General features: G+C 44.3%; 1 protein-coding gene across 1 annotated transcript in view; it reads left to right on the top strand.

Moving 5' to 3' along the window:
* The window catches only part of GABBR2 (gamma-aminobutyric acid type B receptor subunit 2), a 1198492-nt gene that overhangs the window by 1111729 nt on the left and 68396 nt on the right, over positions 1–18367 (top strand). The window contains exon 16 of the mRNA XM_073587861.1: positions 206–388. Coding sequence (XP_073443962.1) covers positions 206–388 — 183 coding nt within the window. The remainder of the gene's footprint in view (positions 1–205; positions 389–18367) is intronic.

Raw genomic sequence — 18367 nt, 5'->3', positions numbered from 1 at the left:
TGCTGGAGTTATTAATGTATAATTGAAATGTTTATTTGTATAAATATTTAATTCAGCTTACACTCATTGAGCACATTACATATGCATTGCAGATGACAAAAATGACCTAAATAGCCAGCCTAACGTTACACCTGCCTGTTAAGAAAGATTGCTCAGTACTGTAGGTTCTTATACAACATAACAAAATATTGTTTTATTTTTATAGTTAATAACCCTAAGGACGAATCCTGATGCAGCAACTCAGAACAGAAGATTTCATTTCACACAAAATCAGAAAAAAGAAGATTCAAAGACATCAACATCAGTTACCAGTGTAAATCAAGCCAGCACATCCCGACTAGAAGGACTGCAGTCAGAAAATCATCGATTACGGATGAAAATCACAGAGGTACTCTCAGTTTCCGAATTTCAGAACCTTTTAGATATAGGAGGAGCTAATCTGTTTCATAGAAACTTCTGTGATCTCTACAAAGGAAAGTGATAAAACAACATGTGGGGTTCAGTTATGGGCTCCACAGAAACTTAGAGATTGTCCACTTTATTTTAACAAATATAGTAGTTGATTTTATAATTAAGAGACAAATGCTGGAAAGGAAAAAAAGCACAAATAGGGTCTTATCTGGGTTAAACAGTAATAAAAGAACATGCACAGTGGTGCTCACCTGATCCGATTGTGGGCACACAACCACTGATAGAGTTAAATGCTGCTGCAGACCCACGATGAAAAATGGAAGAAACAAAACTGGAAGTAATGGGTTAATCTGTGCTGCCGTGGAGAAAAAATAAGGGATGCAAATCCAAGTTTAAGCAGTTTGATCGTCAATGCATTCAAAGTTTTCCAACTTCTTCATCAGAAAAACCATGATATCGGGGTTTGTCCTGATGAGGAGTTGATTTTGTGAATCTTAGGGCTCATACTCACATGCGAGAAACTCGGACAAGTCTCGCACATCAATACCCGGCACTGCTGCCGGCACTCGGGAGCGGAGCATGCAGCTGCATAGAAATACATGCAGCTGAACGCTCCGATCCGAGTGCTGGCAAGAGTGCTGAGTATTCACGTGCGAGACTCGTTCGGGTTTCTCGCATGTGAGTATGAGCCCTTAATATGATATAGGTATTACAGGTTCATGTCTGATTTTCTCTGTGGGAAATGCCACCCGCAAGCAGCTTTCCTCACACACAGATCTTTTAGTCTATGGCAGCTAATGCAGAAATATTTGACCTGTTATATCCATCAGCCATTGAAAAATGCTGCACATAAGAAAGCTCAATTGGAGAAGGCTAATGAACAGGTCTGGTCAATGATCCCTCCATCAGCATCAATTTTTTTTAAATTAAGAGTCTTGAATGCTACTGGCCAACCCCTTATTAATTAATGGCACAAGGGAGCTGCATAAAATTTAAAATATATACTACAAATAGGGTCACATAAGTGTACAACATCCAATGAGATATGATGACACACAGCTCCAGCTCTGCTACGAGCGCGAGATGAGTGTCAGTGAAATGTGCTCGAATCCTCTTGCATGAGAGAATGGAGACTCTCACATCTCTTCCCTGATTTCATCACCATGAAGGAGGAAGAGAAAACATATATCCGGCTGGGGGAAGAAGAGAGCAGTGGAGATAGCAGCGCAATATGTGAGTGAATGTCATAGACTGCGAGAAAGAGAACTATGATATGCCATGGACTTCTATGGCCCCCACCCTGGATCTGCCCCATGCCCCCCATCCACCTTCCCTATGCCATGGACTTCTGTAGCCCCACCCTGGATCTGCCCTATCCCCCCATCCACCCTCCCTATGCCATGGACTTCTATAGCCCCATCCTGGATCTGCCCCCATCCACCTTTCCTACAGCCCCTACCCAACATCTCTACAGTCCCTATCCCTATTCCCTTTTGTACACTTGCTTTGGCAAAACTAATGTGAATTTATTGCCAATAAAGCTTCTTTGAATTTGAATTTGAATGGCAGAATGGCAGCACAAGTGAAACTAATTTCTCCATCTCCTCCATTGCCATCGTCCGTGGTAATCGCATCCGAGTGCAATCTAATTGCATGCACCTACAGACTTGTATGGGGGCACGTCATCCGATATACGCTGCCAATCGTAGCATGCACTTATTTTTTTCTCATACTGACTTGGCATGAGAAAATAAACACTAGTCAGCACTGCTCCATAGTATAATATTGGAGTGAGTGTTATCCGATGAAACATCTCTGTGGTATATAACACTTCTGTGGTATATAACACTCCAAGAAACCGCTGAATTACTCATCCATAGAGTTTTACGTGCTTTGTGGTACATTTTGTTGGTATATAACACTCCAAAAAAGAGTTGAAAAAATGTTCTGGATTCAATTACTCATCCATAGAGTATTACGCTATTTGTAGTATTTATGTGGTATATAACACTCAAAAAAATCATTGAAAATTTGTTCTGGATACAATTTTTTTTATTAAAAATAAACTTAATTTCAAAAGACCTAGCAATTAGAAAATGTGTAGGGCATGCAGTAAGGGACAGAGAAGTAGAAATGATGATGATGATGCATGCAGAGGCCGAGGACATGAGGCAGGTGCAACTATGCCTGTTTCTGGAGCACAAGAAATACGCCCATCCATGACACATAGATTCCTGTCTCACGTTTCAAAGAGACACGGTAAATCACTTCTGAAGCCACAGCAGTAGGAACAGGTGGTCGGTTGGATAGCAGATAATGTTTCCATCATGCTTGGCAGCACCACCCAATCTTCCACATGGTCCATTCTCACAAGCCAACAGTCTGTATCACTTAATCCTCACCCAGATCCTCCTTGCTCCCTCTATGTTAAGTCCCAGAAGACTAGTGATTCCACACTAGGACACTTGGAGGAGCTCTGCACTGAAGACACAGTAATTTAAATAAGTGTAACTATAGTGATGTAAACAGACTTACCACACTTGTGCTACATAGAAGGGAATTGGTGTTCCTTGTTAATAATTACTATGCATTATTACTAGCATCATTACTGTTGTCCCTTTATTTGTGCTGTCTGCTCTATAGATTGTATCAATGTCAAGGGATTTTTTATATGATTTTTTACAGGCCACATTATATATTTTTGACTACACCAGCTTTCATGATTATCGGTATTGTCGTCAGTAGTTTCCATATATTTACTACCTGTGGTCCTGCACGCATGTGTGCCGTGCGCCCCCTCTGCCCGTCAACTTTCTGTGTCTCTTGTGGTGGCTGGCAATGCTGTGGCCACTGGCGCTTACATTGAGCCTCCCTCTAGGCGCCGCCCCGGTTGTCAGGTATGCCGGCTGGCGTGGGCGTTGTCGCGGCAATGCGTATGTCACTTCTGGCTTACACACTATTGGTCCCGGCCCCTTTTATACACTGCACTTCTTACAGTGTATCGGTATGCCCCCTGATGAAAGCAACTACGAAACGCGCTGTCAGGATCGCTGGTGCATCGCTAAATGGTCGCTACTGAGCTGCCAAACAGGCAGATCTCACTAGCGATGCAGCAGCGCTCAGCGGTCGCTCTTACCTTTCAGACGCGGCGAGGGTGTCCGTCTTCCGCCTGCATCCATGGCTCACTCATCGGCGCCAGCAGGAAGCCGGCGATGAGAAATGGACCAGGCCGATCTCGCGCGACCAGCAATATCCAGCGGGGGAGCCGGTCGGAGGTAAGTATCACAAGTAGCGATATCGCTAGCAATATCGCTGCTGCGTCACAAAATCAGTGACGCTTTAGCAATATTGCTAGCAATATCGCAATGTGTAAAGGGCCCTTTAGTCTCATCTTTATCAAATTCCTTGTCCATTATCTCTAAAAACAACTTGTCTTCCATTGATATTGCCACCTCATTGTCTTATGTTCTTTGGAATACTGTACACTCTAACTGATCCTCATAGCTGGTGGATGTTATACTGCTTTCACGAGTAGAGTCTATTAGAAGGTTGACTAGTTGGATGCTGTGTGGCATTTCCTTGACATGGAAGTCATTGTTACAGGGTTGGAATAGAGATGGACGACTGTTCTCCAGGGTATTTTTAAGCATGCTTTGCATGGAGTAAGGTTAGTGCATGTGTCCTAGGCACATATCTCCTATTATAACCCATCCTAGGTCTAGCCATTGGAAATAAAGAGCATTGCGAGGCCCATTGATGTGACTTCTTACTTTATGAACTTGAAAGATATCTCTTCCCAAGAGCTAGATTATATGGACATGGTGGTCAAGTTCTGGGAAAAGGTGTGCTATACGTTTTAGGTGAGCATGGTAGATTGCTACATCTGGAGTAGGAATTTCAGATCTGTTGTTGGGAATTTGACATTCAATGAATATAGGTAGTGGTGTGGTAGGCTGAAGTGCGCATCTAAGGACTCAATCTGTTAATCAGTAGCCTTCCTGCCTGCTGTCGTCACAGAACCTGCACATGTTTTTAATGAGTAGAGAGTGCTTGGCCCTTTAATATTGAATAGGTCAAAGAGTGTTGATCTAACCAAAAAATCTGATACTTTGATCATCCAAGATGACTTGGAGTTTTACAGCTTTGTCACTTTGGGTAGACTCTGACAAGGTAGATTTTGGAGCAGGACCTACTGTCTATTGACCATTTGCAATCTGTACATTGTAAAGTGATCTCTGGTGTAACTGTAGCAGTGTTCCCTTCCTCTCTGCCATGTTGACTGTCTGTTGAAGTGTTCAGTGTACCCCATGGAGCTGGACTAGGATGTAGCACTGTGTTGTGGTCTGTGGTACCAAATTCTGAGCAATTTACACTGATCTTGCAGTCTTTGGCGAGATGAGTTGTAGCTGAACAGCACTTGTAGCAGATATCATTTTTTTTCAGGAAACTCTTCCAATCTTGCATGGATTTCCCTCTGAAGGCTCTGCATTTCAGGATAGGATGAGGCTTCTGATGAAGGGGGCACTGCTTGCCGGGTGAGGGAATAGAACATTGTTTATATTCTCTCCTGCAGAGACTACGAAGACCCGTGTGTCTTAAACAGTGCCTTCCCCCCTCCCGTTAAACCCGTAATGAAAAACCGACAGGCCTAGATGGGTTGAAACAGGTCGGTCACAGTTTATTAAATACATCCGCAAAGAAGGACAATTACATTTTGCAACATATTGGGACTTGCACACTGATAAAGACATTGTGACAATATCATGCAATAGACTCAGTGATATAGGGTGACGACATTCTTGACTTGGTTGAAGCCTTTTCCAGCCTTTAACGACTTGTTTGATGAAAAAGGACAGAGTAATGTCCACCCACCCCATTAGCTAAAAGAAAAAGGCTATTCCAGATAAATGCTGCTGCACTGATGTACCTGACGCGCCTCTTTCCTTGAGCCGATTCAAAAATTCTATCGACACCTCGCATCTCACGCGAACGCATTTATCGACCAGCCTACCCTGAATTAAGGAGCGCCACTCTTCCCATGCTTTACTGTAGACCTGCCAGTTATCAGGTGTGACTGAAGCTCAAATTAAGGGCATCAGTGATTGGCCACTGTGTCCCATAGGGATGGATGACACTGGACGCCCGATGGTTGAGCATTGGGGAGAAGGACTCTGAAGGTTTGCCAATCCGTAGATAACAGAGTTAACTAGATTATCATCCACACCCGACGATAGTCTTGCCCAACACCAGATGTTGTGTTTTTTAGGCATAGAAGTGCTAGCCGGTGTAAAAGAGCAAGTAAGTGCGGGGATGCTGGCAACATATTGTTTAAGCTTTTAGAGGTTGCCGGATATTTCGTAAAAAATCGGATGTTCTTGTTTTCCATCAAAGTACTCCATAGCTCAATTGATGATACTATTGCAAAAATCTCTAACAGGGCTGGATCGCGGCCCCAGCTTGACGTTTTCCATAACTCCGACCAGCTGCCTTTGCACCATTGATTTTTGTAAATTGCTACAAAACCATCTGTGATACTTCCGCCTACCACTAGCCCTAAGTCCTTGCTTGACGTCTCTTGTGCCATGACGGAGGTGTGGCCATTGTAAGATGTTAGGAATGTTTTCCAGACCAGTAAGTCTGCTTTCAAGGAGCGAGTGAACCTAATTCTATGGCCCGGCTGAGCAATAACTTTCGTCATCAGCGATAGCGATAATCGGTGCAAGACTCTGCCGACCGGCAATACTCTGCAGGCAAATGTCAGCAAACCCAGTAAGGATTGCATCTGTTGGAGGTTGACTTTTTAACCTCGCAGAAACTTTCCATAATCTGCAATGTCTTCTGGTTTTTTTTCTGCTGATAAGCGAAAAACTATTACGTTAGTGTCTATTTCGATGCCAAGGAAAGGTAATACATTACATGGGACAACTGTTTTTTTTTGGATGATAGCGGTACGCCGAAATGCCGAGATATAAATTTAAATTTTTCCAGAAGGAAGGAGCATAGTTTAAAATTTTCTCGCCTGACAAGCAAAAAATCTTCGAGGTAGTGAATTAGCGAATTACTGCCTGTTTCGTAAAGGACCACCCAGTCAAGGAAAGTACTGAATAGCTCGAAATAGTTACACGAAATGGAACCTCCCATCGGCAGGCACATATCAAAATAATAGTGCTGGTCCACCTTGCAACCTAACAAGTGGAAGCATTCGGGGTGCATGGGTAATAGGCGGAATGCCGACTCAATGTCCGATTTCGCCAGCAGAGCACCGAGCCCGGCTTTGCAGACTAGTTCGACCACCTTGTCGAACGATGTGTATTTTACAGAAGCCTCCTCTGGGAGGATAGCATCCTTAACCAATTTGCCTTTTGGGTGAGACAGATGATGGATGAACCTATATTGTCCGGGTTCTTTTTTAGGAACGATGCCTAATGATGATATTCTAATATTTTTGAACGGCAACGATTGACACGGGCCACCCATTCTACCTAGTTCTAACTCTTTTTGGACCTTTTAATGTAAAATTTCAGGGAATTCGCGTGCAGATTTTAGGTTCATCGCCAATATTGGTGTTTGGCTGAATTTGAAGGGGATGAAAAAAAACATCTTTAAAGCTGGAGTAAAGTTGCCATGCCGCTTCTTTATTGGCATAAAGGTTAAGCCAAGGGCACATCGAGGTTACGTTCACCGGGGTTTTACCTTGCGAGTGCTCTGTTTGCTTGACAGGTACACCTTGAAGCTGAGTGTCTTCCCCTCGCAAGCTGAGCAGTCGTGTCTATATCTGCACGACGCATGGAAACAGCAGTTTTCCTCGTTAAATAGCCAACAGGCCCCGGGTTTTCGTACAACCACTGAGTGCTGACATGTGGCTGTAGAGTAATTAGTGGTCCTGGATGAAAAGGGGGGCTGTTTCTGTGACATCATCAATCGTAGCCAAAAATCTGTCGCTTTTACTCCCCAGCCTAGATCAGTCTGCAGTGACAGCCTCCTGCGGAACTCCTCGTCATACCGCCTCCAGGCGGAACCGCCATGAGATTTATAAAAGCTATATATTAGATCCTGATAAGTAAACAATTCAAAACAGCGTTCTGGATGTTTTTGACCCATAATACATCCTAATGCTGCAATAGCCTGTAGCCAGGTATTCATAGTTTGTGCAATTTTTGCTCTATTTCTGTCGTAAAACTGCTTGCTTGTCTTCCTTTCCCTATCTACGGTCTGTTGGTCGGAAGATAATAACGACCATATGTCTACATAATCATTATTCCATATTCTCTGTCTAGTCTATTGGTCTATGTGCACTCCAAGCAGACTGATTCCACAGAAAAATACGTCTTTATGTAAACTAGCCGACTGCGGTGTTGTTTTGTTGTCGGTTGTCCCGCATGGTCTTGTTAAGTGTTGAACTAGCGCCTTAATGGCTGAGGCTAGTTCATTGTCCCCTGTGTTACGTATGGCATGATGTACATTGGTTTCAACACACTCACCACTGTCAGAACCAGGCTGGGTGTCTTCCAGAGATGGAGGAACTCCGGCTCCCGCTGTAGCGATGGTTGAATATTGGCTGGAGGCCCAGGGAGATGGGGATGGGACTCCCTGGCCGGCTGCCATTGATGGGGCACCTGGCTGCTGGTGACTGCCGTGTGCCTGAGGCCGAGTGACTCCTGTTGATGGAGGAACTCCGGCCCCCGTGCTGCGCCTGCTTGAGGGACGTTGTGGAACCAGCCTGGGTTGACCCCGAAGTGACCCTTTTAACCCGCAATATGACGCACGGATGCGAGCGGGGCTTGCCAGTATTGCATCAGGAGGTGGGCAGAGGCTGCTAGAGCTCAGGTCTGGCATGTCCCGGCCTGCAGCCTGGATGTAGCCGAGTTCCTGGGAGGACCCGATGGGGCAGTAGCGCGGGTGCGGCGGCTAGTGACCGCTGATGCGCCGACACGGAGCCGTTCGGGCGGGTGAACCTAGCGGAGCGCCTCCCCACCCGCAGCGGAGGAGCCAACGGAGGAGGGGGGCAACGTGCTGCCCGGGATCTGAAGTGCCAATGGAGAAGTGGGTAGAAGCAGGCAACCTGGAGTATGCCATACCGAAGACCAGCTAAGGTCGAATAACAGTGGAGGGCACTGGAGAACTTATGGCCCAGCCAGGGGAAAGGGCAGGAGGGGGAGGAGAGGATGGTGTCCCGAGGGGTGAGGAAGAAGCCAGGGGCATGGTTAGGGGGTCTTGAGAGGGCACAGGGAGGCAAGCTCCGAGGCCAGTCATAAGGGCTTGTAACCATGGCTCACCTCCCTGTGCTGCTTTCTGGAGGGCCTCAATGGTGGCATCCGACATGGCTGCAGGGGGCTCGGGGGGTCTTCAGGAACAACAACTTCCAGGGGTCAGCCGGGGAGAAAAAGAAAGGACTGACCCCTGGCACCTGATTTTAACCCATGTATGTGTGGCCGGATGCCCCTTCCTTTTCACCTCTGTTGGTCAGTTGGGCGTCCTAATTAATGCATCACCTGGGAGAAGTAGTTGCGAGGGGGGAATTGGGCACAGAACGGTAATTTCCTCCAGCTTTGGTTATAGAAGCTTTGCAGTCAGAGGCACGTTCCTTAATTAGTACCATGCCTGCCATTATAGGGCAATTTTTGGACTGCAGGGTTAACACTATTGGCTGTGTCAAAGAATGTGAGTCCCTGCAAATCTTCTTCACATTTAGCAGCCTGAACTTCCATTAGCAGGTCACTTAGTTCTCTGAGTTTCTGAAGGCTTTTGTTAGATATTTTAAGAAAATTGTCAATTCTTTTGGATAAGGCTCTTTCTATTGCCTCTGCTGAGCTATAACGCTCATTCAGCCTATCCCACATCAATTTCAGGCCAGTATCAGGTTGCATTATATTGATGTCTCTGATCCTTGCTGCGTGTCTGCCTGACTCTTCACCCAGTTATTTGACTGATAGGTCTATTTCTTCTCTGTGTGACAACCTCAAGTCTGTAGTAAGATTTTGGAAAGAAACTTTCCAGTCTCTGTAGCCTTCAGCCTGTTCATTGAATTTTAAGAGCACTTTGTCAACTAGTTCATGCCGTGTAAAGATCTTGGTAAAGTTCAATATGAACCTGTTATCAGCAGGGTATAATGGTGGTGAGTCACCCTGATATTGATGTGAGCTGTGTTCATACCTGTTAGTGTCCTCTGAGTGGTGCCAGGCTGTCTCATACTGCTTCGGCGTGATGAAAGATATGCCGACAAGGGGATCTGCTTTGGTTAGCTGATGAGCAGCAGGGTTGTCATTACTCATTAGTAGAGTTGTCTTGCATGTTACTCTCATATTTATAGCTGTCCTGGATCTGCGCCCCATGTTGAATCGTGTTTGTCTCACTGGAGAGATTGTGTTCTCGTTGTGGTGCTGACTCAGGATTTCAGTTCAAATTGGGAAGCTCGTTAATGTACTGTAATGTGCATTGTAATGAATCCTGTGGTATAATCCTCAGGTTCTGCATACTGTTTTGTCTTTGCAATTCAGGGAGTTTGGTTACCTCTAGAGACTCTGCTTCGGCTAGAACAGTTGTAGCCTCCTTTTCTGATGCTAGTCTTTCTAAGGCAGCGTCTAAGTGTGCTTTCTCAATTTGTGACCTCCTTTCTCGCTCTGCTAGTGTTGCTTACAAACACGCGTTCTCTAACTTCTCTCTCATTTCTTGATTTGTTAGTGTTACTTCCCAGGGTGCATTCTCTAATTTCAGTGGCATTTCCTGGAGAGCAAAGGTGGCTCGCGTATTGACGGCTTCAGCTTTTGCGCGGGCATTGGTGACAGTGCTGCCCACTGATGATGCCCTCGAGGAGACAGATCTACAAATCTCGTTCTGTATGAAGATTTTTGGGACATGGTGTACTTAAGGGAATGCTTGGCAGTGCATAGATTGCTGTAGCTGTAACAAATACCTGTACAGTCAGTGTCCTAAATCCCACTGGCTGGGTAGCCACTGTTTTACTGTTCTGTCCTCACTACATGTTACGCTGAGGTGTGTGCGTAGTCTGACAGGTAGCTAAACTGATCTACCATAGTCTAGTAAGAAGACTGTATCTTAAATTCTGATTCTGTACAGTTTATTGAACATCAGCAAATACATTGGGAGAAACTAGGGGCAATGAAATAATAAGGCATCAGTACATGTATACAGATAACACAGAAATATACGAGGCAAATGGCTGAAACGGTTATAAATAACATGAGTTAAAGCAGTCTGTTATCTAGTCTTATAAATGCAACTGACTAATGCAGGGGTAAAACTATGTGCACACACTGCGGATTGGTCTGCGGATTTGTATCTGCGGAACCGCAGGTAAAACCGCAGGTAAAATGACCTGCGGTTTTACCTGCGGATTGGCCTGCGGTTTATCACCTCTACAATGGAGGAGATGGCAAACCGCAGCGGAATCCGCAGAAAAGAAGTGACATGTCATTTCTTTCTGTGGATTCAAAACCGCAGCTTTTCCGCAGTTAAAAATCCGCAGCATGTGCACAGCAGATTGTAAATCACATAGATTTACATGCTACTGTATACTGTCTGCAGAACTGCTGCAGATCCGCAGCGGATCCGCAGCAAAAACCGCAGCGTGTGCACATAGCCTTAGGTATATGGTGGCTGCAAACAAGTACTACATAATATTTCTTAGCAGCGATTCCATCACAAAGGGAAGTAAAATGTTGGATGTCCTCTGAACACCAGTCTGTGAGGTAATCAGCTTCTTCTTCCCATAATGCACCACTACAAAGCAAGAGACAGGAAGAGCAGAGGGACAGAAAGGTAGTGCAAATAAGCAAATAAATAAATTCTTCCACTAGGTGGAGCTTGTGCACTACAAACAAAACCAACAATGAAACTTAATGCTAAAGGAATGACAACCTCTGTTGCTGATCTGGGAGCATCCTCTCATTATTCTAAAATACCCTAAAATTACTGCTGCATTCCTTACCTATACTCTGCTACAAGTTAATATAATTCTTCTTGATTGACTGTACCATACCACGTGATATGATAGCTCCAAGGCATTATTAGTAGTGATGAGTGAGTATACTCGTTAGTCGAGATTTTCCGAGCATGCTCGAATGATCTCCGAGTAGTTGGATGTGCTCGGAGATTTAGCTTCTGTTCTGTAGCTGCATGATTTGGGGCTGCTAGACAGCCTGAATACATGTGGGGATTGCCTAACAAACAGGCAATCCCCACATGTATTCAGGCTGTCTAGCAGCCGCAAATCATGCAGCTACGGCGACAGAAACAAAATCTCCGAGCACATCCAAATACTCGGAGATCACCTGAGCATGCTTGGGAGAACTCGAGTAACGAGTATCCTCGCTCATCACTAATTATTAGGAGTCTGCATGGTCACGCCTAAAGTGATGGCAGCTTTCTGTTTCTGATGCAATTATCTGCAGTGTGTAAAATGTTAGTAGACTTTTTTGGCGATTAGCACAAGTAGTGTTGCAAACTGAATTCATCGGGACCTGCAAATTTTATAAAATACTACGGAACTGATTTTGTTAAAATCAAATTCAAATCATCTCCAGCTGGCACCAGTTAGAAGGCCTTGACCAAGCCTGAAGAGGACCTTTCACCAATGTTCTAATGTGTAACTGCACACAATTCTGCAAATTCTGAGGACTTCTTTCCCTTGTGTGATTCTGACAAATCATAAGCATGCAGTAACACTCAAGAGAAAGAAGGATATGCCCCCACCATAGCTTAGAGCAGGATTCTCAGTGTGTTAGATGTAATGATACAGCTCTCATCTGCTGGTCTAACCTCCTGCATGAGTCAATGTGTGGGAAGTGCAGAACAGCTGTATTTAGCTGTGTCACAATACAAACCCTTCTATTATTGATCCTACTTTCATAGCATGGGCACCTCTGCTGCCCTGGTCCTCTTCCACATTGCCTGTCTGGAAATATGTCAGTAATTACTTATGTCAATTGTGCTCAGGTAACTTATTCTGGTACTTGTTCTGCAATGAGATCAGAGCTGTCATTATATCTCACACAAGAATAACCTGCCTGTTCTGGAATACACCTGCTTGACATATAATTACGCCTGGATCTTACAAGTTGATTACAACAGACATAAGTCTGAGCTCTCCGTTCCAAATAGTGTAGAGAGACAGGAAGTACAGCAGAAGTGTCAGTTCTGTGAAAGGAGGAAAGTTGTGAGGATGGTTTGTAATGTATCACAGCTAAACCCACCTGCTCTTCCCATTACTCTAAAATGACTTATGCGGGAGGTTAAAAGAAAAAGCCAAAAAAGCAATACATAGCATAGACGTTTTGAGCAAATGTAGTTATGCTGAGAGGAAGCAGAACTGCTCACCTTATTGACATGTCTTTACAATAGTCACAGACCTGCCTGAGAATTTGTAAAGAGTAGGCCAACTACTGCACCTTCTTGTGCCAGTTATGCACATTGTCTCTGAGTAATGCATGATATATAAAAAAAAAAAAAAACACTGGGCGTTGCTGGAAAAAAGACGGCTCATGGGTGGAGGTATGGTCATTTTATCGAACCTACGTATTTCAACACCAATTAGGTTTCCTCATCTGGTGTCTTTTTCTACATCCTACATCATGCAGGAGTTTAGGCCAGGAGATCAGGTCTGTATCATTAGATCTCACACATTGAGAATACTGTTCTAAGCCATTTTGTATGTTTTTCTTTCTTCTGAGTGTTGCTGCCTGCTTATAACTGGACAGCATCATACAGGGGGAAGAAGTATGTAGCCCTTGTGAAAACTATCTGATAACACCCTGGTGAATATTAACTAATTAGGTGTCAAATTTGTTGACTGCAAAAAATCTCCCCAACAAAAAAGTAGCATTCTGCTCTGCAACCACTATTACGGTACTTCCTGTGTCCAGTTCAACATGAAACATTTTTTCAAAAATTGGTGAACGATTCTCTTTAACATGTTTCAATATGAGTCTTACGTGTTCAAACATTCGTGTAACTGCTACAGCTTGTATGTTGTTGCCGCAACATAAGAGACAATGTGAAGAGAGGATCCATATTAATACAATCACAACAATAAGAGCACCTTCACCTTACTTAAATATGCATAGAGGAAAAAGAAAGAGATGACTACACTAAAAATGTTGTGGTGTAGAAAATGCAGACTCATTTTTCAATGTCCATGAGAAGTTGCAGTTTGATGAATGAGTATTTTAGGCTAACATGACATTGACTGTTTTTTTTAGCCTACTTGGGGACAATGGCAGCATTGATGTATCTGTTCAACAGCATTTTTACTCTGAGTAAACATATTTGCCAGAATCTTGGGTTATAAACATAGTGCTAGAAAACCTGTGTTCTTTACAACACATATGGTATTTGCAAAAATATGTCGGAACAAATTGATGCACATTGCCTATAGCGACTCGGTTCTATAGAAATACTAGAAAATGTGAAATAATGTCCAAATATGTATGACGATAATTACTGTATATTAGTAATTTTATTTTCAGCATTTTATGTCAAAGTTTTGACAATCCCAACAAAAAAATCCCCAAGCAAGGGCCAAATAATTTTTGAGTAAATAATTCAAAACATAAGTAAGGCTCATTTGGTGGGTTGGGTAGTAAAGGAAGAGAAAACAGGGGAACAATATGATGTTAAAAAGTCCTGAAATAAATACCAGGCATGAATGACAAAAAAAACAGAAGCAAAAGTCAAGCATGAATTATGTCAATAAGCTGAAGGCCAAGGGGATCTATATAGGATTATCATGGGTGCAATACAAGTGTTAAAATAGATGTCCATTGGAAAATTTGATTAAAAAAAACTTTGATCACAATCAGACATGTCTCCATGGTTTTGTATTGACTACTCCGCTCGCAAAAATACCCGGACATGTGAACAGCCTTATAGACTGTAACTGGTACAAGTTGTATTCAGACCCCTTTAAATTTTTCAAAAAAGCTCATTTTTTTCTCACTAAAGCACACTCTGCACCCCATCTTGACTGAGAAGAAACAGAATGTAGAGATTTTTGCAAATTTATTAAAAAAGAAAAACTGAAATATCATATGGTCATAAGTATTCAGACCCTTTGCTCAGTATTGAGTAGAAACACCCTTTTGAGCTAGTACAGCCATGAGTCTTCTTGGGAATGATGCAACAAGTTTTTCACACATGGATTTGGGGATCCTCTGCCATTCTTCCTTGCAGATCCTCTCCAGTGCTATCAGGTTGGATGGTGAACATTGGTGGACAGCCATTTTCAGGTCTCTCCAGAGGTGCTCATTTGGGTTTAGGTCAGGGCTCTGGCTGGGCCAGTCAAGAATGGTCACAGAGTTGTTCTGAAGTCACACCTTTGTTATTTTTACTGTGTGTTTAGGGTCATTGTCTTGTTGGAAGGTGAACCTTCAGCCAAGTCTGAGTCCAGAGCACTCTGGAAGAGGTTTCATTCAGGATATCTCTGTACTTGGCCGCATTCATGTTTCCTTCAATTGCAACCAGTCGTCCTATCCCTGCAGCTGAAAAGCACCCCATAGCATGATGCTGCCACCACCATGTTTCACTGTTGGGTTGTATTGGGCAGGTGATGAGCAGCGCTTAGAATTATCACCAAAAAGTTCTATCTTCGTTTCATCACACCAGAGAATCTTATTTCTCATAGTCTGGGAGTCCTTCATGTGCTTTTAGCAAACTCTATGCAGGCTTTCATATGTCTGGCACTGAGGAGAAGCTTCCATTGGGCCACTCTACCATAAAGGCCCAACTGGTGGAGGGCTGCAGTGCTAGTTGACTTTGTGGAACTTTCTCCCATCTCCCTACTGCATCTGTAGAGGTCAGCCACAGTAATTTTGGGGTTCTTCTTCACAACTCTCACCAAGGCTCTTCTCCCACAATTGCTCAGTTTGGGTGGACAGCCAGGTCTAGGAAGACTTCTGGTGGTCCTAAACTTCTAATTAAGGATTATGGAGGCCACTGTGCTCTTAGGAACCTTGAGTACAGCAGAAATTCTTTTGTAACCTTGGCCAGATTTGTGCCTTGCCACAATTCTGTCTCTGGGCTCCTTGGCCAGTTCCTTTGACCTCATGATTCTCATTTGGTCTGACATGCACTCTGAGCTGTGAGGTCTTATATAGACAGGTGTGTGCCTTTACAAACCAAGTCCTATCAGTTTAATTAAACACAGCTGGACTCTAATGAAGGAGTAGAACCATCTCAAGGAGGATCACAAGGAAATGGACAGCATGTGACTTAAATATAAGTGTCTGAGCAAAGGGTCTGAATACTTATGACCATGTGATAATTCAGTTTTTCTTTTTTAATAAATTTGCAAAAATGTCTACATTTCTGTCTTTTTTTCAGTTAAGATGGGTTGCAGAGTGTACATTAATGAGAAAAAATGAACTTTTTTGAATTTACCAGATTGCTGCAAGAAACAAAGAGTGAAAAATTTAAAGGGGTCTGAATTAGAGATGAGCGACTTTGCCTTTTTTAGGGTCGAGTCGGGTTTCATGAAACCCGACTTTCGCAAAAGTCGGGTCGAACGAAATCCGCCGACTATAGGGAAAAGGCCGACTGAAACACGAAACCCAATGCAAGTCAATGGGGAACCAAGGTCGGCAGGGAGTGGAGGACAGGAAACTCACCTACAGTGCCCATTTTAATGCCAAAAACATCAATTCTTATTACTTAAGCTTGTCAACCTTAATTTACTTTATAATAATAGTTAGGCATTGAAAACTGGGGGTTATTTGGCTAAAGTAGTGGGGGGGTAGGGCTGGCTCCAGATTTTCATGGGCCCTGGGCCAAAGAGTGTCACTGGGCTCCTTTAACACATGACACACTTCATTATCCTCTGATACGGCAGAGAAATAGCGGTATAGTACAATGAAAAATACTTCACTTCTTACATCTCATGACTGATATCCACTTTAAATTCTCCATTAGCTCCAAAAACGGACAGTATATTACTCCATACAGTATTATGGCCACCGCATAGTGCGCTATACAGAGTAATGAGGCCCATATATTTTTCCATACAGAATCATTGGTCCCATATAATGTTCCATACAGTATATCATGAGCTCCACCTAATGCTACAGTATATGTTGGTCCCCGTGGATGAAGCTCCACTGTCTTATGGGCCCAAATAATGCTCCATATATAATGGGCCTCATTTCTAATGCTCCAGTGTATAATGGGCCCTGTAAATGCTGCTCCAGTGTCTGATGTCCACCTTTGGAATGCTCCAGTGTATGGTGGGCCTCATATATCATTCTCCAGAGTATAGTGCTCCCCAAAAATTGCTGTCCCAACATTAAAAACAATTAAATAAGTCTCCCCGCTAGGGAATCCCTGTACTAATCTGGACTCCTCGTCGTCCCCATCTTCCATCTCACTGCACTTGGACTGTTTAGACAGAGGGCGTACAGACGTGATGTCATCGCACTCTCTGACCAGAATGTCACTGTCAGGAAACATGGAAGACGTCACGGCGGTGGAGCAGGGAGAGGTAAGTATTTCAACTTTGCAAGTGCTGTGATCCTGATCAAGCAGGGGGGGGCCCACTCGTTGGCGACGGCACTGGCACAGGGCCCCTCATAGTACGCCGGTGTGTCTGATGGCAGGTGTGCACCCCCACCGTCAGAGACACTTGATTGTACTATGAGGGACCCTGTGCCAGTGCTGTTGCCCAAGAGTGGGCCCACCCACCTGTCCAGGGCAACAGCACTCGCACGGGTGCGTGCGCCAGGGGGTGACCCGGCCTTGTGGGGGGAGGCAGCCCAGTTAGGGAGGTGAAATAAAATGGCATATGTTGATGTTGGACATTCAGCAGCAGCAAATAGAGCAATTGGAGAAGTCCGCGGAAGAGGAGGACAAAAGCGAGCCATTTTTCTGGCAACCTACGTGTCAGCAGGGGAGGGTGGGACAAAATCCTTTGAAACCCATGCATGGTTCATTTTAATGAAGGTTAGATCATCAACATTTTGGGTCGACAGACGGGTCCTTTTTTCTGTCAGGATTGATCCAGCAGCACTGAAGACTCTTTCAGATAACACACTAGCAGCAGGGCAAGCGAGCTCCTGTAAGGCATATTGTGCCAATACAGGCCAGGTATCCAGTTTAGAGGCCCAGTAGTCAAAGGGGAGTGACCGGTGAGGGAGAACATCGATATGGGAGGACAAGTAGTTTGTTACCATAGTTGACAACTGCTGTCTCCTGCCACTTTCAATCGATGCATATTACCAGTCGTGTGAGCGGTACTTGAAAAATCAATCCACAACATGGTCATGAAACCCCTGTGTCCAACGCCACTTCGGCTGTGTGCACCACGAACACCTCTTCCATGTTGCCCCCTACAGCTCGTGGGAGAAACATCACCGCCGCTGTGTGCTGGGAATGCCTCAAGCAAACGGTTTACCAGAGTTGCTTGTTTGTTAGCCAATATTATCTCTAGGTTCTCCTGTGGCATGATGTTTTGGAATTTGCCTTTATAGCGTGGATCTAGGATGCTGGCCAACCAGTAGTCATCATCGTTCATCATTTTAGCAATGCGGGGGTCCCTTTTTAGGATCTGCAAGGCATAATCAGACATGTGGGCCAATGTTCCAGGTGTCAATGATGCACTGCGAGTGCTGGGTGGAGGAGCACTTTCTGGCAAATCCACATCCCTTCTGTCACGCACAAACCCTGTACCTGACCTTGCCACGCAACATTTTGTCTTGCCCCCTGAGAAGCATCCTCCTCCTCCTCCTCTTCCTCTTCTTCCTCCACCTTATCCAGGAGACTTCCCTGAGCAGACAATGGCTGATTGTCATCAAGGCTTCCCTCCTCCTCTTCCTCCTCGGCTGCAGACGCCTGCTCCTTAATGTGCGTCAAAGTTTGCATGAGCAGACGCATAAGTGGGATGTTCATGCTTATGATGGCTTCGTCTGCGCTTACCAGCTGTGTGCATTCCTCAAAACACTGAAGGACTTTACAG

The sequence above is a fragment of the Dendrobates tinctorius genome, unplaced genomic scaffold (assembly GCF_039654945.1).
Source record: "Dendrobates tinctorius isolate UK_male_01 unplaced genomic scaffold, ASM3965494v1 ptg000102l, whole genome shotgun sequence".
Lineage (NCBI taxonomy): Eukaryota > Metazoa > Chordata > Amphibia > Anura > Dendrobatidae > Dendrobates > Dendrobates tinctorius.
Note: the sequence above shows the minus strand (reverse complement) of the source record. Positions and strands in the feature narration are given on the sequence as shown.